This window comes from Scyliorhinus torazame, chromosome 19 (assembly GCF_047496885.1).
Source record: "Scyliorhinus torazame isolate Kashiwa2021f chromosome 19, sScyTor2.1, whole genome shotgun sequence".
NCBI classification, from domain to species: domain Eukaryota; kingdom Metazoa; phylum Chordata; class Chondrichthyes; order Carcharhiniformes; family Scyliorhinidae; genus Scyliorhinus; species Scyliorhinus torazame.
The window spans coordinates 8,733,634-8,756,366 of record NC_092725.1 but is presented as its reverse complement, the minus strand read 5'-3'; the positions used below and the strand labels follow the sequence as shown (position 1 = coordinate 8,756,366).

Below are 22,733 nucleotides of genomic sequence, written 5' to 3'. Positions count from 1 at the left end.
GATAGGGAGGGTTGTAGGGGCTGGAGGAGGTTACAGAGATAGGGTGGGTTGTCGGGACTGGAGGAGGTTACAGAGATAGGGAGGGTTGTAGGGGCTGGAGGAGTTGCGATAGGGAGGGGTGTAGGGGCTGGAGGAGGTTACAGAGATAGGGAGGGTTGTAGGGGCTGGAGGAGGTGCGATAGGGAGGGGTGTAGGGGCTGGAGGAGGTTACAGAGATAGGGAGGGTGTAGGGGCTGGAGGAGGTTACAGAGATAGGGAGGGTTGTAGGGGCTGGAGGAGGTTACAGAGATAGGGAGGGTTGTAGGGGGCTGGAGGGGGTTAGAGAGCTAGAGGGAGGGGGCATGAGGGCTATGGAGGGATTTGGCAATCAGGATGAGAAGTTTAGTCGAGATGTTGCCTTTAGCTTTGTCCCGGGAAAGATGGGAAGGGAGCTGGGAGGGACAGAGGGGCAAGGCCAGAAGGGAGAGAATCCTCTCCACATGGAGATAAAATGGCTACCCCTCCCCCACTGAGACATAATGGCCATCTCCCCCACATGAAGGCAAATGACCACTCGCCCTACAATGGAGACAAAATGGCCACCTACCGCCCTCTCCCTCCACTATGGAGGCAAAATGGCCACACCACCCCTATGGAGGCAAAATAGCCAACTCCCCCCATGGAGACTGTTACCATTGGCTGGGGACTAATGACGATCCCACAATCCTGTGGGAGTATGAGCTTCCCCAATGAGGGGGGCGGAGAAACCACTAGCAGACTCCCTGTATAAATAAAGCTGGCCAGTTTGGAACCAGCAGGAAGGAGTGTGCAGCAAGGGAAGTTGCTGCTGTGTATATATGTTATAGTAAATAAATGTTATTTCTTTGTATCCTTGAAACTCGTGCTGGATTCTTCGTGGCCCTCACAAAAGAGACAAAAATGGCCACCTGCCACCCTCCCCCCATTCCCCATGGAGACAAAATGGCCACCTACCGCCCTCCCCCTCCCCATGGAGACATAATGGCCACCCCCCTCCCCCCAGAGACAAAATGGCCACCTCCCCCCCTCCCCCCCACATAGAGATAAAACGGCCTCTTATCACCCTCCCCCTCCGCTCATGCAGACAAAATGGCTACCTACTGCCCTCCCCCTCCCCATGGGGACAATAGCCACCTACCGCCCTTCCCCCTCCCCCTTAGAGACAAAATGGCCACATACTGCCCTTCCCCCTCCCCATAGAGACAAAATGGCCACCTACTGCCCTTTCCCCCCCCCCCCCCCCCATAGAGACAAAATGGCCACCTCAACACAAAGACATTAATGATGCAATTCCAGAAAGGGGCAGGAATGATGTGCAGGCCCCCCCGCCCCCCCCTGAAACGGAGGGAGGGCCGTGAGAAACCGGACGGAGACGCAGGCCGGAGAGCGTGTGGGGCCTTCAGTCCAGCCGGCACATGCGGTCGTGGAAGGGAAGGGCGACAGCTCCAGACAGCGCGATGCCCAGCGTGTCCGCTACGCTCGCCGCTCCCATGGCAAATTCCCGCTCCTCCTCCGGGCTCTGTGGCAACAACAAAGGGGGGGGGGGAACGGGGGCGGGAGAGAGAGACGGCAAGAGGTTAGATCGCAGCCAAACAACGTAACACCCCTGTTTAAGAAGGGAGAGAGACAGAAGACAGGAAATTATAGGCCGGTTAGCCTGACTTCGGTCATTGGGAAGATTTTAGAGTCCATTATTAAAGATGGGATCGCGGAGTAATTGGAAGTGCACGGTAAAATAGGACTGAGTCAGCACGGCTTCGTCAAGGGGAGGTCGTGTCTGACAAATCTGTTAGAGTTCTTGGAGGAAGCAACAAGGAAGTTAGACAAAGGAGAACCAGTGGTCGTGATCTATTTAGATTCCAGAAGGCCTTTGACAAGGTGCCGCATGAGAGACTGTTAAATAAGTTAAGAGCCCATGGTGTTCAGGGTAAGATCCTGGCATGGACAGAGGATTGGCTGACTGGCAGAAGGCAGAGAGTGGGGATAAAGGGGTCTTTTTCAGGATGGCAGCCGGTGACTAGTGGTGTGCCTCAGGGGTCGGTGCTGGGACCACAACTTTTCACAATATACATTAATGATCTGGAAGAAGGAACTGAAGGCTCTGTTGCTAAGTTTGCAGATAATACAAAGATCTGTAGAGGGACAAGTAGTATTGAGGAAGCAGGGGGGCTGCAGAAGGATTTGGACAAGCTAGGAGAGCGGGCAGTGAAGTGGCAGATGGAATACAATGTGGAAAAGTGTGAGGTTATGCACTTTGGCAGGAGGCATTGACTATTTTCTCAATGGGGAAATGCTTAAGAAATCAGAAGCACAAAGGGACTTGGGAGGCCTTGTTCACGATTCTCTTGAAGTTAATGTGCAGGTTCAGTCGGCAGTTAGGAAGGTAAATGCAATGTTAGCATTCATGTCAAGAGGGCTAGAATACAAGACCAGGGATAAGGATCAGGAGCAGGAACCCTGGCTGATTTCCCCTCTCTCTAACCCAGGGATCACTGGACAGTGATCAGGAGCAGGAACCCTGGCTGATTTCCCCTCTCTCTAACCCAGGGATCACTGGACAGTGATCAGGAGCAGGAACCCTGCCTGATTTACCCCCTCTCTCTAACCCAGGGATCACTGGACAGTGATCAGGAGCAGGAACACTGGCTGATTTCCCCCCTCTCTCTCTAACCCAGGGATCACTGGACAGTGATCAGGAGCAGGAACCCTGGCTGATTTCCCCTCTCTCTCTCTAACCCTGGGATCACTGGACAGTGATCAGGAGCAGGAACCCTGCCTGATTTCCCCTCTCTCTCTAACCCAGGGATCACTGGACAGAGATCAGGAGTAGGAACCCTGGCTGATTTCCCCTCTCTCTCTAACCCAGGGATTACTGGACAGAGATCAGGAGCAGGAACCCTGGCTGATTTCCCCTCTCTCTCTCTAACCCAGGGATCACTGGACAGTGATCAGGAGTAGGAACCCTGGCTGATTTCCCCTCTCTCTCTAACCCAGGGATTACTGGACAGAGATCAGGAGCAGGAACCCTGGCTGATTTCCCCTCTCTCTCGAACCCAGGGATCACTGGACAGTGATCAGGAGCAGGAACCCTGCCTGATTTCCCCTCTCTCTCTAACCCAGGGATCACTGGACAGTGATCAGGAGCAGGAACCCTGCCTGATTTCCCCTCTCTCTCTAACCCAGGGATCACTGGACAGTGATCAGGAGCAGGAACCCTGGCTGATTTCCCCCCTCTCTCTAACCCAGGGATCACTGGACAGTGATCAGGAGCAGGAACCCTGGCTGATTTCCCCTCTCTCTCTCTAACCCAGGGGTCACTGGACAGGGATCAGGAGCAGGAACCCTGGCTGATTTCCCCTTTCTCTCTAACCCAGGGATCACAGGATAGTGATCAGGAGCAGGAACCCTGGCTGATTTCCCCTCTCTCTCTAACCCAGGGATCACTGGACAGTGATCAGGAGCAGGAACCCTGGCTGATTTCCCCTCTCTCTCTAACCCAGGGATCACTGGACAGTGATCAGGAGCAGGAACCCTGGCTGATTTCCCCCCTCTCTCTCTCTCTAACCCAGGGATCACTGGACAGTGATCAGGAGCAGGAACCATGGCTGATTTCCCCTCTCTCTCTCGAACCCAGGGATCAGGAGCAGGAACCCTGGCTGATTTCCCCCCTCTCTCTCTCTCTAACCCAGGGATCACTGGACAGTGATCAGGAGCAGGAACACTGGCTGATTTCCCCTCTCTCTCTAACCCAGGGATCACTGGACAGTGATCAGGAGCAGGAGCCCTGGCTGATTTCCCCTCTCTCTCTAACCCAGGGATCACTGGACAGTGATCAGGAGCAGGAATCCTGGCTGATTTCCCCTCTCTCTCTCTGTCCCAGGGGTCACTGGACAGTGATCAGGAGCAGGAACCCTGGCTGATTTCCCCCCTCTCTCTCTCTCTAACCCAGGAATCACTGGACAGTGATCAGGAGCAGGAACCCTGGCTGATTTCCCCCCTCTCTCTCTCTCTAACCCAGGAATCACTGGACAGTGATCAGGAGCAGGAACCCTGGCTGATTTCCTCTCTGTCTCTAACCCGGGGATCACTGGACAGTGATCAGGAGCAGGAACCCTGGCTGATTTCCCCTCTCTCTCGAACCCAGGAATCACTGGACAGTGATCAGGAGCAGGAACCCTGGCTGATTTCCCCTCTCTCTCTAACCCAGGGATCACTGGACAGTGATCAGGAGCAGGAACCCTGGCTGATTTCCCCTCACTCTCTAACCCAGGTTTACCTCAAGCCTGATGTTCCGGAACGTATTCACATAGCCTCCTCCGCCTAGCAGCCCTTCGTACAGAATAATAACAAACATAATCCAGATACTCGGAATAAAGGCGTACCACACTTCAAATAACAGGAAGATCATGTTCGCGATCTGCACGGTAAAAATAAAAATGGAACACAGGGGTTAGATACAGAGTAAAGCTCCCTCCACACTGTCCCCATCAAACACTCCCAGGACAGGTACAGCACGGGGTTAGATACAGAGTAAAGCTCCCTCTACACTGTCCCCATCAAACACTCCCAGGACAGGTACAGCACGGGGTTAGATACAGAGTAAAGCTCCCTCTACACTGTCCCCATCAAACACTCCCAGGACAGGTACAGCACGGGGTAAGATACAGAGTAAAGCTCCCCCTACACTGTCCCCATCAAACACTCCCAGGACATGTACAGCACGGGGTTAAATACAGACTAAAGCTCCCTCAAAACTGTCCCCATCAAACACTCCCAGGACAGGTACAGCACGGGGTCAGATACAGAGTAAAGCTCCCTCTACACTGTCCCCATCAAACACTCCCAGGACAGGTACTGCACGGGGTTAGATACAGAGTAAAGCTCCCCCTACACTGTCCACATCAAACACTCCCAGGACATGTACAGCACGGGGTTAGATACAGACTAAAGCTCCCTCAAAACTGTCCCCATCAAACACTCCCAGGACAGGTACAGCACGGGGTTAAATACAGAGTAAACCTCCCTCTACACAGTCCCCATCAAACACTCCCAGGACAGGTACAACACAGGGTTAGATACAGAGTAAAGCTCCCTCTCCACTGTCCCCATCAAACACTCCCAGCACAGGAGGTACAGCATGGGGTTAGATACAGAGTAAAGCTCCCTCTACACTGTCCCCATCAAACACTCCCAGGACAGGTACAGCACGGGGTTAGACACAGAGTAAAGCTCCCTCTACACTGTCCCCATCAAACACTCCCAGGACAGATACAGCACGGGGTTAGAAACAGAGTAAAGCTCCCTCTACACTGTCCCCATCAAACACTCCCAGGACAGGTACAGCACGGGGTTAGATACAGAGTAAAGCTCCCTCTACACTGTCCCCATCAAACACTCCCAGGACAGGTACAACACGGGGTTAGATACAGAGTAAAGCTCCCTCTACAATGTCCCCATCAAACACTCCCAGGACAGGTACAGCACGGGGTTAGATACAGAGTAAAGCTCCCTCTGCACTGTCCCCATCAAACACTCCCAGGACAGGTACAGCACGGGGTTAGATACAGAGTAAAGCTCCCTCTACACTGTCCCCATCAAACACTCCCAGGACAGGTACAACACGGGGTTAGATACAGAGTAAAGCTCCCTCTACACTGTCCCCATCAAACACTCCCAGGACAGGTACACACGGGGTTAGATACAGAGTAAAGCTCCCTCTACACTGTCCCCATCAAACACTCCCAGGACAGGTACAGCACGGGGTTAGATACAGAGTAAAGCTCCCTCTGCACTGTCCTCATCAAACACTCCCAGGACAGGTACAGCACGGGGTTAGATACAGAGTAAAACTCCCTCTACACTGTCCCCATCAAACACTCCCAGGACAGGTACAGCACGGGGTTAGATACAGAGTAAATCTCCCTCTACACTGTCCCCATCAAACACTCCCAGGACAGGTACAGCACGGGGTTAGATACAGAGTAAAGCTCCCTCTGCACTGTCCTCATCAAACACTCCCAGGACAGGTACAGCACGGGGTTAGATACAGAGTAAAACTCCCTCTACACTGTCCCCATCAAACACTCCCAGGACAGGTACAGCACGGGGTTAGATACAGAGTAAATCTCCCTCTACACTGTCCCCATCAAACACTCCCAGGACAGATACAGCACGGGGTTAGATACAGAGTAAAGCTCCCTCAACACTGACCCCATCAAACACTCCCAGGACAGGTACAACACGGGGTTAGAAACAGAGTAAAGCTCCCTCTACACTGACCCCATCAAACACTCCCAGGACAGATACAGCACGGGGTTAGATACAGAGTAAATCTCCCTCTACACTGTCCTTTCAAACACTCCCAGGACAGGTACAGCACAGGGTTAGATACAGAGTAAAGCTCCCTCTACACTGTCCCCATCAAACACTCCCAGGACAGGTACAGCACGGGGTTAGATACAGAGTAAAGCTCCCTCTACACTGTCCCCATCAAACACTCCCAGGACAGGTACAGCACGGGGTTAGATACAGAGTAAAGCTCCCTCTACACTGTCCCCATCAAACACTCCCAGGACAGGTGCAGCACAGGGTTAGATACAGAGTAAAGCTCCCTCTACACTGTCCCCATCAAACACTCCCAGGACAGGTACAGCATGGGGTTAGACACAGAGTAAAGCTCCCTCTACACTGTTCTTTCAAACACTCCCAGGACAGGTACAGCACGGGGTTAGATACAGAGTAAAGCTCCCTCTACACTGTCCCCATCAAACACTCCCAGGACAGGTACAGCACGGGGTTAGATACAGAGTAAAGCTCCCTCTACACTGTCCCCAACAAACACTCCCAGGACAGGTACAGCACGGGGTTAGATACAGAGTAAAGCTCCCTCTACACTGTCCCCATCAAACACTCCCGGGACAGGTACTGCACGGTGTTAGATACAGAGTAAAGCTCCCTCTACACTGTCCCCATCAAACACTCCCAGGACAGGTACAGCACGGTGTTAGATACAGAGTAAAGCTCCCTCTACACTGTCCCCATCAAACACTCCCAGGACAGGTACAGCACGGTGTTAGATACAGAGTAAAGCTCCCTCTACACTGTCCCCATCAAACACTCCCAGGACAGGTACAGCACGGTGTTAGATACAGAGTAAAGCTCCCTCTACACTGTCCCCATCAAACACTCCCAGGACAGGTACAGCACGGGGTTAGATACAGAGTAAAGCTCCCTCTACACTGTCCCCATCAAACACTCCCAGGACAGGTACAGCACGGGGTTCGATATGGAATGAAGCTCCCTCTACACTGTCCCCATCAAACACTCCCAGGACAGGTACAGCACGGGGTTAGATACAGAGTAAAGCTCCCTCTGCACTGTCCTCATCAAACACTCCCAGGACAGGTACAGCACGGTGTTAGATACAGAGTAAAGCTCCCTCTACACTGTCCCCATCAAACACTCCCAGGACAGGTACAGCACGGGGTTCGATATGGAATGAGGTATATATTTTGTTACCTGCAAGATCGCGAGAATCCAGATTCGTTGGAGACGGAAGCAATTCCCTGACGACCTGGAGATAAACACTCCGCATTGATACAGAGTCTGGTACCTGTGAGAGGGAGGATGCAGAGGGAATAATAACCTTTGAGATGGAACTGGATCAAAATATTCCCCGGGCGGGTGTGGTTGAGTGGGATTGGGACCCGTGGGGGGGGGGGGGTTTAATATAACGTTCTGGCAGAGAAAGAGTTGAAGTTGCACGGCCCCGTCCACAGTGTGATGTAAAGGAAGACGTGACCTGGGTTTTGAGGGCCGTCTCTTGCCGAGACAGAGACGTGTGCAGAGGCAAGCGTGGCGCTCGGAGCTTTGAGCTGTGTGAAGCTCTACTCGTAGGTTACAAACATGGGGCGGGGTTTGTTAGGATTGCTGGAGATTCCCCGGAGGGCCGATAATTTGCGATATTGTGTTCAGACTTCGGGCGGCACGGTGGCACAGTGGTTAGCACTGCCTCCTCACAGTACCAGGTACCGGGGTTCAATTGCAGCCTTGGGCGACTTTCTCCGTGGAGTTTGCACTTTCCCCCCCCGTCGTCTGCGTGGGTTCCCTCCGGGTGTTAAGGTTTGGTGGTTTGCTAAGGGCACAATTTCCCCCTGAAAGAGGCGGGGTTACAGGGATAGGATGGTGAGCGGGCTAAGTAAGGGCTGTTCTTTCAGAGGGTCAGCGCAAACACGATGGGCCAATTGTCGCCTTCTGCACTGTTGGGGGTCCTATGATTCGACGATTAGGGTCACCGGTCATGGGACATCTGAGTGGGTCAGTTGGTGTGATTAATTGGAGGAGCCAGGTCTGTAGCAGTGTGGAATTTTATTTATTCTGACAAGGACAGGGTCCCCAGGCTGTTCTTGAAGGGCCGGTTTCTGCTTTAAAGAAAGTAAATCTCCTCACAAGAGTACAGCAAATATCCCTGTGTTTGCCAACTTTATTTACCAGTGGCTTTTGACGTGTAATGGGCTTTGCTTAATTGGAGATAGAGAAGTTATAAGTGAGCAGGTAAAATGTTTTCCTTTAAAACGCGGAGTGCCGCGCTCTGTTACATCACAACACAGGAGGCACTGTTTTTGGTTCCATGTTAACCCTTTTAAAAAAAGAATTCATTCATTGGGTGTGGTCCATGCAATCCCCATCCCCACCCCCATCCAGCGAGCAGACTTGCGCTGGAATGAGACGTGTGTACAGGCAAGCATGGAGGCAGCCCTCAGCTGAGCAAATACACCGCACGTGTGTGTTAAACAAACACCTTGCAAGACTCGCTTAACTGCACAAAACCTTGCAACAGGGGACCCATACCCCGGGGAGCGTCGGTGCCCGTGGGGGGGGGGGCTCGTACCCCGGGGAGAGTCAGTGCCCGTGGGGGGGGGGCCCGTACCCTGGGGAGAGTCGGTGCCTGTGTGGGGGGACCCGTACCCCGGGAAGAGTCGGTGCCCGTGGGGGGTGGGGGAGGAACCCATACCCCGGAGAGAGTAATTTTTTTCAGGGATTTTGAGGCCACTCACCAGCGATACTGTCCATCATGATCCAGTACACTCTTCCGGAAGAACAGGAGTTCAAACTGGGACAGGGAAAAAAAACGGAATGCGAAGCGGAGAGAGAGAGAGACAGAGGGAGAGAGAGACAGAGAGAGAAAGAGACAGAGAGGGAGAGAGAAAGAGCGGGAGAGAGAGAGAGAGGCAGAGACAGAGAGAGAGACAGAAACAGAGAGAGAGACAGAACCAGAGAGAGAGACAGAGAGAGAAAGAGACAGAGAGAGAAAGAGACAGAGAGAGAAAGAGACGGAGAGAGAAAGAGAGGGAGAGAGAAAGAGAGGGAGAGAGACAGAGAGGGAGAGAGACAGAGAGGGAGAGAGACAGAGAGGGAAGAGACAGTGAGGGAGGAGACAGAGAGGGAGAGAGACAGAGAGGGAGAGAGACAGAGAGGGAGAGAGACAGAGAGGGAGAGAGACAGAGAGGGAGACAGAGAGAGAGGGAGAGAGTCAGTGAGAGAAAGAGAGAGGGAGAGAGAGAGAGATGAAGTAGTGATTGGTGGGAGAGTGGGAGGAAACAGAAGGAGACCAGTTAGTCGTGAGCGTTATCCCGTCGCTTTGCGCTATTCTGCATATCCCAATTTTAGATGTGTGTCTAAATCCAGAAATACTGAGCACCCTCTCAGTACTGACCCTCTGACAGTGCGGCACTCCCTCAGTACTGACCCTCTGACAGTGCGGCACTCCCTCCGTACTGACCCTCTGACAGTGCGGCACCCCCTCAGTACTGACCCTCTGACAGTGCAGCACTCCCTCAGTACTGACCCTCTGACAGTGCGGCACTCCCTCAGTACTGACCCTCTGACAGTGCAGCACTCCCTCAGTACTGACCCTCTGACAGTGCGGCACTCCCTCAGTACTGACCCTCTGACAGTGCGGCACTCCCTCAGCACTGACGCTCTGACAGTGCGGCACTCCCTCAGTACTGACCCTCTGACAGTGCAGCACTCCCTCAGTACTGATCCTCTGACAGTGCCGCACTCCCTCAGTACTGACCCTCTGACAGTGCGGCACTCCCTCAGTACTGACCCTCTGACAGTGCAGCACTCCCTCAGTACTGATCCTCTGACAGTGCCGCACTCCCTCAGTACTGACCCTCTGACAGTGTGGCACTCCCTCAGTACTGACCCTCTGACAGTGCAGCACTCCCTCAGTACTGACCCTCTGACAGTGCGGCACTCCCTCAGTACTGACCCTCTGACAGTGCCGCACTCCCTCAGTACTGACCCTCTGACAGTGCGGCACTCCCTCAGTACTGACCCTCTGACAGTGCAGCACTCCCTCAGTACTGATCCTCTGACAGTGCCGCACTCCCTCAGTACTGACCCTCTGACAGTGTGGCACTCCCTCAGTACTGACCCTCTGACAGTGCAGCACTCCCACAGTACTGACCCTCTGACAGTGCGGCACTCCCTCAGTACTGACCCTCTGACAGTGCAGCACTCCCCCAGTACTGACCCTCTGACAGTGCGGCACTCCCTCAGTACTGACCCTCTGACAGTGCAGCACTCCCTCAGTGCTGACCCTCTGACAGTGCGCACTCCCTCAGTACTGACCCTCTGACAGTGCGGCACTCCCTCAGTCCTGACCCTCTGAAAGTGCGGCACCCCCTCAGTACTGACCCTCTGACAGTGCGACGCTCCCTCAACACTGACCCTCTGACAGTGCGGCACTCCTTCAGTACTGACCCTCTGACAATGCGGCACTCCCTCAGTACTGACCCTCTGACAGTGCGGCACTCCCTCAGTACTGACCCTCTGACAGTGCGACGCTCCCTCAGCACTGACCCTCTGACAGTGCTGCCCTCCTTCAGTACTGACCCTCTGACAGTGCGGCACTCCCTTAGTACTGACCCTCTGACAGTGCAGCACTCCCTCAGTACTGACCCTCTGACAGCGCAGCACTCCCTCAGTACTGACCCTCTGACAGTGCGGCACGCCCTCAGTACTGACCCTCTGACAGTGCGGCACTCCCTCAGTACTGACCCTCTGACAGTGCAGCACTCCCTCAGTACTGACCCTCTGACTGTGCGGCACTCCCTCAGTACTGACCCTCTGACAGTGCGGCACTCCCTCAGTACTGACCCTCGGACAGTGTGACACTCCCTCAGTACTGACCCTCGGACAGTGCGGCACTCCCTCAGTACTGACCCTCTGACTGTGCGGCACTCCCTCAGTACTGACCCTCTGACCGTGCGGCACTCCCTCAGTACTGACCCTCTGACCGTGCGGCACTCCCTCAGTACTGACACTCTGACAGTGCGGCACTCCCTCAGTACTTGCCCTCGGACAGTGCGGCACTCCCTCAGTACTGACCCTCTGACAAGGCTGCACTCCCTCAGTACTGACCCTCTGACAGTGCGGCACACCCTCAGTACTGACACTCTGACAGTGCGGCACTCCCTCAGTACTTGCCCTCGGACAGTGCGGCACTCCCTCAGTACTGACCCTCTGACAGGGCTGCACTCCTTCAGTACTGACCCTCTGACAGTGCGGCACACCCTCAGTACTGACCCTCTGACAGTGAAGCACTCCCTCAGTACTGACCCTCTGATAGTGCAGCACTCCCTCAGTACTGACCCTCTGACAGTGCGACGCTCCAGCAGCACTGACCCTCTGACAGTGCGGCACTCCCTCAGTACTGACCCTCTGACAGTGCGGCACTCCCTCAGTACTGACCCTCTGACAGTGCTGCACTCCCTCAGTACTGACCCTCTGACAGTGCGGCGCTCCCTCAGTACTGACCCTCTGACAGTGCAGGACTCCATCAGTACTGACCCTCTGACAGTGCAGCACTTCCTCAGTACTGACCCTCTGACAGTGCGGCACTCCCTCAGTACTGACCCTCTGACAGTGCGGCACTCCCTCAGTACTGACCCTCTGGCAGTGCGGCACTCCCTCAGCACTGACCCTCTGACAGTGCTGCACTCCCTCAGTACTGACCCTCTGACAGTGCAGCACTTCCTCAGTACTGACCCTCTGACAGTGCAGCACTCCCTCAGTCCTGACCCTCTGACAGTGCCGCACTCCCTCAGTCCTGGCCCTCTGACCGTGTGGCACTCCCTCAGTACTGACCCTCTGACAGTGCAGCTCTCCCTCAGTACTGACCCTCTGACAGTGCAGCTCTCCCTCAGTACTGACCCTCTGACAGTGCGGCACTCCCTCAGTACTGACCCTCTGACAGTGCGGCGCTCCCTCAGTACTGACCCTCTGACAGTGCGGCACTCCCTCAGTACTGACCCTCTGACAGTGCAGCTCTCCCTCAGTACTGATCCTCTGACAGTGCTGCACTCCTTCAGTACTGACCCTCTGACAGTGCGGCACTCCCTCAGTATCGACCCTCTGACAGTGCGGCACTCCCTCAGTACTGACCCTCTGACAGTGCAGCACTCCCTCAGTACTGACCCTCTGACCGTGCGGCACTCCCTCAGTACTGACCCTCCCACAGTGCGGCACTCCCTCAGTACTGACCCTCGGACAGTGCGGCACTCCCTCAGTACTGACCCTCTGACAGTGCGGCACTCCCTCAGTACTGACCCTCTGACCGTGTGGCACTCCCTCAGTACTGACCCTCTGACAGTGCGGCACTCCCTCAGTACTGACCCTCTGACAGTGCAGCTCTCCCTCAGTACTGATCCTCTGACAGTGCTGCACTCCTTCAGTACTGACCCTCTGACAGTGCGGCGTTCCCTCAGTACTGACCCTCTGACAGTGCGGCACTCCCTCAGTACTGACCCTCTGACAGTGCGGCACTCCCTCAGTACTGACCCTCTGGCAGTGCGGCACTCCCTCAGCACTGACCCTCTGACAGTGCTGCACTCCCTCAGTACTGACCCTCTGACAGTGCAGCACTTCCTCAGTACTGACCCTCTGACAGTGCAGCACTCCCTCAGTCCTGACCCTCTGACAGTGCCGCACTCCCTCAGTCCTGGCCCTCTGACCGTGTGGCACTCCCTCAGTACTGACCCTCTGACAGTGCAGCACTCCCTCAGTACTGACCCTCTGACAGTGCAGCTCTCCCTCAGTACTGACCCTCTGACAGTGCAGCTCTCCCTCAGTACTGACCCTCTGACAGTGCGGCACTCCCTCAGTACTGACCCTCTGACAGTGCGGCGCTCCCTCAGTACTGACCCTCTGACAGTGCGGCACTCCCTCAGTACTGACCCTCTGACAGTGCATCTCTCCCTCAGTACTGATCCTCTGACAGTGCTGCACTCCTTCAGTACTGACCCTCTGACAGTGCGGCACTCCCTCAGTATCGACCCTCTGACAGTGCGGCACTCCCTCAGTACTGACCCTCTGACAGTGCAGCACTCCCTCAGTACTGACCCTCTGACCGTGCGGCACTCCCTCAGTACTGACCCTCCCACAGTGCGGCACTCCCTCAGTACTGACCCTCGGACAGTGCGGCACTCCCTCAGTACTGACCCTCTGACAGTGCGGCACTCCCTCAGTACTGACCCTCTGACCGTGTGGCACTCCCTCAGTACTGACCCTCTGACAGTGCGGCACTCCCTCAGTACTGACCCTCTGACAGTGCAGCTCTCCCTCAGTACTGATCCTCTGACAGTGCTGCACTCCTTCAGTACTGACCCTCTGACAGTGCGGCGTTCCCTCAGTACTGACCCTCTGACAGTGCGGCACTCCCTCAGTACTGACCCTCTGACAGTGCGGCACTCCCTCAGTACTGACCCTCTGACAGTGCGGCACTCCCTCAGTCCTGACCCTCTGACAGTGCGGCTCTCCCTCAGTACTGACCCTCTGACAGTGCGGCACTCCCTCAGTACTGACCCTCTGACAGTGCGGCACTACCTCAGTACTGACCCTCTGACAGTGCGGCGCTCCCTCAGTACTGACCCTCTGACAGTGCGGCACTCCCTCAGTACTAACCCTCTGACAGTGCAGCACTCCCTCAGTACTGACCCTCTGACAGTGCGGCGCTCCCTCAGTACTGACCCTCTGACAGTGCAGCACTCCCTCAGTACTGACCCTCTGACAGTGCAGCACTCCCTCAGTACTGACCCTCTGACAGTGCAGCTCTCCCTCAGTACTGATCCTCTGACAGTGCTGCACTCCTTCAGTACTGACCCTCTGACAGTGCGGCACTCCCTCAGTACTGACCCTCAGACAGTGCGGCGCTCCCTCAGTACTGACCCTCTGACAGTGCGGCACTCCCTCAGTACTGACCCTCTGACAGTGCAGCACTCCCTCAGTACTGACCCTCTGACCGTGCGGCACTCCCTCAGTACTGACCCTCCCACAGTGTGGCGCTCCCTCAGTACTGACCCTCTGACAGTGCGGCACTCCCTCAGTACTGACCCTCTGACCGTGCGGCACTCCCTCAGTACTGACCCTCTGACAGTGCGGCACTCCCTCAGTACTGACCCTCTGACAGTGCGGCACTCCCTCAGTCCTGACCCTCTGACAGTGCCGCACTCCCTCAGTACTGACCCTCTGACAGTGCAGCACTCCCTCAGTACTGACCCTCTGACAGTGCAGCACTCCCTCAGTACTGACCCTCTGACAGTGCAGCACTCCCTCAGTACTGACCGTCTGACAGTGCAGCACCCCCTCAGTACTGACCCTCCCACAGTGCGGCACTCCCTCAGTACTGACCCTCTGACACTGCAGGACACCCTCAGTACTGACCCTCTGACAGTGCGGCACTCCCTCAGTACTGATCCTCTGACAGTGCAGCACTCCCTCAGTACTGACCCTCTGACAGTGCGGCGTTCCCTCAGTACTGACCCTCTGACAGTGCGGCACTCCCTCAGTACTGACCCTCTGACAGTGCGGCACTCCCTCAGTACTGACCCTCTGACAGTGCCGCACTCCCTCAGTACTGACCCTCTGACAGTGCGGCACTCCCTCAGTACTGACCCTCTGACAGTGCGGCACTCCCTCAGTACTGACCCTCTGACATAAGGATGGTTTGAATTGTCATGTCTCCTCATGTGCCAGGCTCAGCCTGATACAATTTAAGGTGGTCCACAGAGCGCACTTGACGGGGGCGAGGTTGAGTAGGTTATTTGGGGTGGAGGACAGATGTGGAAGGTGCTCAGGGAGCCCGGTGAACCATGTCCATATGTTCTGGTAGTGCCCGGCACTGGATGGGTTCTGGAGAGGAGTTGCGGGAACAATATCTCAGGTGGTGAAAGTCCGGGTCAAGCCAAGCTGGGGCTAGCACTATTTGGAGTAGTGGACGAGCCGGGAGTGCAGGAGGCGAAAGAGGCCGGAATTCTGGCCTTTGCGTCCCTAGTAGCCCGGCGAAGGATCTTGCTAATGTGGAAGGAGGCGAAGCCCCCCAGCGTGGAGGCCTGGATAAATGATATGGCTGGGTTCATAAAGTTGGAGAGGATTAAGTTCGCCTTGAGAGGGTCTGCGCAGGGGTTCTACAGGCAGTGGCAACCGTTCCTAGACTACCTCGCGGAGCGTTAGAGGAAGGTCGGTCAGCAGCAGCAGCAACCCTGGGGGTGGGGGGAACGAGAGATTGTTTGAGGGGACGGATGAGCGGGGGATAACATGGAGGGTGGGGGAAACTGGCACGTGCGGGCAAGAGCCAGTGTATAAAGCTATGGAAATATATCTTACCATGTATGTATCTTGCTCAGTGCGATTTTGTGTTATTTTGTTACGGCGGTGGGGGTTATTGTTTGTAAGGGGAAAAAAAATTGTGTTGTTAAAAAACTTTAATAAATATACTTTAAAAAAAAAAATGAATTGTCATGTGAATGTCCTTTGAAGAAAGGTCTGCTTTACCAAAGAGCTGCAGTGATATCATTGTGTGGGTGGAGCTGAAAGCCCTTTGTGGTGTGTTCTAGCGTTGCTCTCAGTTGAAGAGCTGTATCCAAACCCAGCAGACGTGTGTATTGACGTCCCTCTCTGCATGCTAAAGAATGTCTCCAGATCACTTGATGATTTCAAAGTAATTCCTGTTTCTGTAAGGAATGCAAACCTACTGTCTTTGATAAAAAAGGTTTCCTGACTAATGGATGTTGCTTGGAAAGTTATTGAGGGTTATCTATAGAGTACTGTATCGTTTTTTTTGGGGGGAGGGGGTAATCATAGTTGGGAGCTGATAGAATGTTTACTATGGGTTCATAAAATGTTAACTGGATTCATAGAATAAACATTGTTTTTGTTTAAAAATACTGTTAGCTCCCTGTTGCATCACACCTGTAGAGTGGGCCGTGTGCTCCCCGTAACCAATATCAATTTGAGTTTGTGGGTCAGGCGAGGTGTTCTCTAAACCCTGGCCCCGTAATAGAACTGACACTCAGTCAATATTTGAAATCATTTCTACTCACCAGTCCTTGATTAATGAAATATTCTGCAAAATATATCAGTCCCAAGGGAATCATGTATTTCAGTAATCCCTGTTAAAAAAGGAAAATCTGTAACAGATACAATACAGAGCTCCCTCTACATTACCCTGACACTGTAACCCCCCCCACTTTATACCCAGTGTCAGCATCGAGCTCTCCCAGAGACAGGTACAATACAGAGCTTCCTCTACATTACCCTGACACTGTAACCCTCCCACTTTATACCCAGTGTCAGCATCGAACTCTCCCAGAGACAGGTACAATACAGAGCTCCCTCTACATTACCCTGACACTGTAACCCCCCCACTTTATACCCAGTGTCAGCATCGAACTTTCCCAGAACAGGAACAATACAGAGCTCCCTCTACATTACCCTGACACTGTAACCCCCCCCACTTTATACCCAGTGTCAGCATCGAACTCTCCCAGAGACAGGTACAATACAGAGCTCCCTCTACATTACCCTGACACTGTAACCCCCCCACTTTATACCCAGTGTCAGCATCGAACTCTCCCAGAGACAGGTACAATACAGAGCTCCCTCTACATTACCCTGACAGTGTAACCCCCCCCACTTTATACCCAGTGTCAGCATCGAACTCTCCCAGAGACAGGTACAATACAGAGCTCCCTCTACATTACCCTGACACTGTAACTCCCCCACTTTATACCCAGTGTCAGCATCGAACTCTCCCAGAGACAGGTACAATACAGAGCTCCCTCTACATTACCCTGACACTGTAACCCCCCCACTTTATACCCAGTGTCAGCATCGAACTCTCCCAGAGACAGGTACAATACAGAGCTCCCTCTACATTACCCTGACACTGTAACCCCCCCCACGTTATACCCAGTGTCAGCATCAAACTCTCCCAGAGACAGGTACAATACAGAGCTCCCTCTACATTACCCTGACACTGTAACCCCCCCACTTTATACCCAGTGTCAGCATCGAACTCTCCCAGAGACAGGTACAATACAGAGCTACCTCTACATTACCCTGACACTGTAACCCCCCCCCCACTTTATACCCAGTGTCAGCATCGAACTCTCCCAGAGACAGGTACAATACAGAGCTCCCTCTACATTACCCTGACACTGTAACCCCCCCACTTTATACCCAGTGTCAGCATAGAACACTCCCAGAGACAGGTACAATACAGAGCTCCCTCTACATTACCCTGACACTGTAACCCTCCCACTTTATACCCAGTGTCAGCATCGAACTCTCCCAGAGACAGGTACAATACAGAGCTCCCTCTACATTACCCTGACACTGTAACCCTCCCACTTTATACCCAGTGTCAGCATCGAACTCTCCCAGAGACAGGTACAATACAGAGCTTCCTCTACATTACCCTGACACTGTAACCCCCCCACTTTATACCCAGTGTCAGCATCGAACTTTCCCAGAACAGGAACAATACAGAGCTCCCTCTACATTACCCTGACACTGTAACCCCCCCACTTTATACCCAGTGTCAGCATCGAACTCTCCCAGAGACAGGTACAATACAGAGCTCCCTCTACATTACCCTGACACTGTAACCCCCCCACTTTATACCCAGTGTCAGCATCGAACTCTCCCAGAGACAGGTACAATACAGAGCTCCCTCTACATTACCCTGACACTGTAACCCCCCCACTTTATACCCAGTGTCAGCATCGAACTCTCCCAGAGACAGGTACAATACAGAGCTCCCTCTACATTACCCTGACACTGTAACCCCCCCACTTTATACCCAGTGTCAGCATCGAACTCTCCCAGAGACAGGTACAATACAGAGCTCCCTCTACATTACCCTGACACTGTAACCCCCCCACTTTATACCCAGTGTCAGCATCGAACTCTCCCAGAGACAGGGACAATACAGAGCTCCCTCTACATTACCCTGACACTGTAACCCCCCCACTTTATACCCAGTGTCAGCATCGAACTCTCCCAGAGACAGGTACAATACAGAGATCCCTCTACATTACCCTGACACTGTAACCCCCCCACTTTATACCCAGTGTCAGCATCGAACTCTCCCAGAGACAGGTACAATACAGAGCTCCCTCTACATTACCCTGACACTGTAACCCCCCCACTTTATACCCAGTGTCAGCATCGAACTCTCCCAGAGACAGGTACAATACAGAGCTCCCTCTACATTACCCTGACACTGTAACCCCCCCCCCACTTTATACCCAGTGTCAGCATCGAACTCTCCCAGAGACAGGTACAATACAGAGCTCCCTCTACATTACCCTGACACTGTAACCCCCCCACTTTATACCCAGTGTCAGCATCGAACTCTCCCAGAGACAGGTACAATACAGAGCTCCCTCTACATTACCCTGACACTGTAACCCCCCCACTTTATATCTAGTGTCAGCATCGAACTCTCCCAGAGACAGGTACAATGCAGAGCTCCCTCTACATTACCCTGACACTGTAACCCCCCCACTTTATACCCTGTGTCAGCATCGAACTCTCCCAGAGACAGGGACAATACAGAGCTCCCTCTACATTACCCTGACACTGTAACCCCCCCACTTTATACCCAGTGTCAGCATCGAACTCTCCCAGAGACAGGTACAATACAGAGCTCCCTCTACATTACCCTGACACTGTAACCCCCCCACTTTATACCCAGTGTCAGCATCAAACTCTCCCAGAGACAGGTACAATACAGAGCTCCCTCTACATTACTCTAATAGTACAAGTGAAGTTATCACGAGTACCATTGTTATCGGACAAAATGCATTCCTACCCGGATAATTAAAACTCTTTTCGAGAAGGTCAGCCTTGACTCTCTCACTTCTGTGGAGAATAAAATAGAATTACTTCAAACCGACTCTCCCCGGGGTACAGGTCCCTCCCCACGGGCACCGACTCTCCCCGTGGTCCCCCCCCACGGGCATCGACTCTCCCCGGGGTACAGGTCCCTCCCCACGGGCACCGACTCTCCCCGGGGTACGACTCACCCCTCCCACGGGCACCGACTCTCCCTGGGGTACGACTCACCCCTCCCACGGGCACCGACTCTCCCCGGGGTACGGGTCCCCCCCCCACGGACACCGACTCTCCCCGGGGTACGGGTCCCCCCCACGGGCACCGACTCTCCCCGGGGTACGGGTCCCCCTCACGGGCACCGACTCTCCCCGGGATACGGGTCCCCCCCCACGGGCACCGACTCTCCCCGGGGTACGGGTACCCCCCCACGGGCACCGACTCTCCCCGGGGTACGGGTCCCCCCCCCCACAGGCACCGACTCTCCCCGGGGTATGGGTCTCCCCCACGGGCACCGACTCTCCCCGGGGTACGGGTCCCCCCCCGCACAGGCACCGACTCTCCCCGGGGTATGGGTCTCCCCCACGGGCACCGACTCTCCCCGGGGTACGGGTACCCCCCCCCATGGGCACCGACTCTCCCCGGGGTACGCGCCCCCCCCCACGGGCACCGACTCTCCCCGGGGTACGGGTCCCCCCCACGGGCACCAACTCTCCCCGGGGTACGGGTACCCCCCCACGGGCACCGACTCTCCCCGGGGTACGGGTACCCCCCCATGGGCACCGACTCACCCCGGCGTACGGGTAACCCCCCCACGGGCACCGACTCTCCCCGGGGTACGGGTCCCCTCCACGGGCACCGACTCTCCCCGGGGTACGGGTCCTCCCCCACGGGCACTGACTCTCCCCGGGGTACGGGTCCCCCCCACGGGTACCGACACTCCCCGGGGTACGGGTCCCCTCTCACGGGCACCGACTCTCCCTGGGGTACGGGTCCCCCCCCCACGGGCACCAACTCTCCCCGGGGTACGGGTCTCCCCCCCCACGGGCACCGACTCTCCCCCGTGTACGGGTCCCCCCCCCCACGGGCACCGACTCTCCCCGGGGTACGGGTCTCCCCCCCACGGGCACCGACTCTCCCCCGTGTACGGGTCCCCCCCCACGGGCACCGACTCTCCCCGGGGTACGGGTCCCCCCCCCCCCACGGGCACCAACTCTCCCCGGGGTACGGGTCCCCCCCACGGGTACCGACGCTCCCCGGGGTACGGGTCCCCCTCACGGGCACCGACTCTCCCCGGGGTACGGGTCTCCCCCCCCACGGGCACCGACTCTCCCCCGTGTACGGGTCCCCCCCCCCACGGGCACCGACTCTCCCCGGGGTACGGGTCCCCCCCCCCCCCCCACGGGCACCAACTCTCCCCGGGGTACGGGTCCCCCCCACGGGTACCGACGCTCCCCGGGGTACGGGTCCCCCCTCACGGGCACCGACTCTCCCCGGGGTACGGTTCCACCCCACGGTTACCGACACTCCCCGGGGTACGGGTCCCCCCTCACGGGCACCGACTCTCCCCGGGGTACAGGTCCCCCCCACGGGTACCGACACTCCCCGGGGTACGGGTCCCCCCTCACGGGCACCGACTCTCCCTGGGGTACTGGTCCCCCCCCCACGGGCACCGACTCTCCCCCGTGTGCGGGTCCCCCCCCCACGGGCACCGACTCTCCCCTGTGTACGGGTCCCCCCCCCACGGGCACCGACTCTCCCCCGTGTACGGGTCCCCCCCCCACGGGTACCGACACTCCCCGGTTTACGTTCCCCCCCCCCACGGGCACCGACTCTCCCTGGGGTACGGGTCCCCCCCCCACGGGCACCGACTCTCCCCGGGGTACGGGTCCCCCCCCCCACGGGCACCGACTCTCCCCGGGGTACGCGTCCCTCCCCACGGGCACCGACTCTCCCTGGGGTACGGGTCCCCCCCCCCACGGGCACCGACTCTCCCCGGGGCACGGGTCCCCCCCCACGGGCACCGACTCTCCCCGGGGTACGCGTCCCTCCCCACGGGCACCGACTCTCCCCAGGTTACGGGTCCCCCAAGGGCAGTGACTCTCCCCGGGGTACGCGTCCCTCCCCACGGGCACCGACTCTCCCTGGGGTACGGGTCCCCCCCCCACGGGCACCGACTCTCCCCGGGGTACGGGTCCCCCCCACGGGCACCGACTCTCCCCGGGGTACGGGTCCCCCCCACGGGCACCGACTCTCCCCGGGGTACGGGTCCCCCCCACGGGCACCGACTCTCCCCGGGGTACGGGTCTCCCCCCCCACGGGCACCGACTCTCCCCGGGGTACGGGTCCCTCCCCCACGGGCACCGACTCTCCCCGGGGTACGCGTCCCTCCCCACGGGCACCGACTCTCCCCAGGTTACGGGTCCCCCAAGGGCAGTGACTCTCCCCGGGGAACGCGTCCCTCCCCACGGGCACGGACTCTCCCCGGTTTACGTTCCCCCCCCCCCCACGGGCACCGACTCTCCCCGGGGTACGGGTCCCCCCCCACGGGCACCGACTCTCCCCGGGGTACGGGTCCCCCCCCCCCACGGACACCGACTCTCCCCGGGGTACGGGTCCCCCCTCACGGGCACCGACTCTCCCCCGTGTACGGGTCCCCCCCCCACGGGCACCGACTCTCCCCCGTGTACGGGTCCCCCCCCCACGGGCACCGACTCTCCCCCGTGTACGGGTCCCCCCCCACGGGCACCGACTCTCCCCGGGGTACGGGTCCCCCCCTCCCCACGGGCACCGACTCTCCCCCGTGTACGGGTCCCCCCCCCACGGGCACCGACTCTCCCCGGGGTACGGGTCCCCCCCACGGGCACCGACTCTCCCCGGGGTACGGGTCCCCCCCCACGGGCACCGACTCTCCCCGGGGTACGGGTCCCCCCCCCCCACGGGCACCGACACTCCCCGGTTTACGTTCCCCCCCCCCACGGGCACCGACTCTCCCCGGGGTACGGGTCCCCCCCCCCCACGGGCACCGACTCTCCCCGGGGTACGGGTTCCCCCCACGGGCACCGACTCTCCCCGGGGTACGGGTTCCCCCCCCCCACGGGCACCGACTCTCCCCGGGGTACGGGTCCCCCCCCCCCACGGGCACCGACTCTCCCCGGGGTACGGGTTCCCCCCCCCACGGGCACCGACTCTCCCCGGGGTACGGGTCCCCCCCCCCCACGGGCACCGACTCTCCCCGGGGTACGGGATTAAACGCCGATTATACTTCCCGTCATCGTGACGCTCAATGATCGGTTGACACTCGGGACGCCTGCAGGGGTTCTGGAGCGTCCAATTGGAGAGTTCTCGAGGCTGCAGCAGCAGGTGGAAATAACTGAGAAAGAAGGAAATTCGGGAACGTGAGAGCCGGAGGGGATGGCTGCCTGGCCCTGGGATATCCGTCTCTCCAATCCATGTCCGGAATGGACGTTGATCGTTCTAGAACGCCCGCCGACAGCCCTCACCTTTCAGACTCCGCCCCTCGCTCGCCGGGT

The 22,733-nt window shown here is 57.0% G+C and overlaps 1 protein-coding gene across 1 annotated transcript in view; it reads right to left on the bottom strand.

The window, feature by feature from the left end:
- Positions 1-1,263: 1,263 nt before the first annotated feature.
- Positions 1,264-22,733, bottom strand: part of cln3 (CLN3 lysosomal/endosomal transmembrane protein, battenin) — a 21,886-nt gene continuing 416 nt past the window's right edge. Inside the window, exons 2-8 of the mRNA XM_072484039.1 lie at positions 22,471-22,573; positions 19,181-19,231; positions 16,407-16,475; positions 9,075-9,130; positions 7,537-7,630; positions 4,295-4,435; positions 1,264-1,537 (exon numbers count right to left, since the gene is read on the bottom strand). Coding sequence (XP_072340140.1) covers positions 1,418-1,537; positions 4,295-4,435; positions 7,537-7,630; positions 9,075-9,130; positions 16,407-16,475; positions 19,181-19,231; positions 22,471-22,573 — 634 coding nt within the window. The 3' untranslated portion in view covers positions 1,264-1,417. The remainder of the gene's footprint in view (positions 1,538-4,294; positions 4,436-7,536; positions 7,631-9,074; positions 9,131-16,406; positions 16,476-19,180; positions 19,232-22,470; positions 22,574-22,733) is intronic.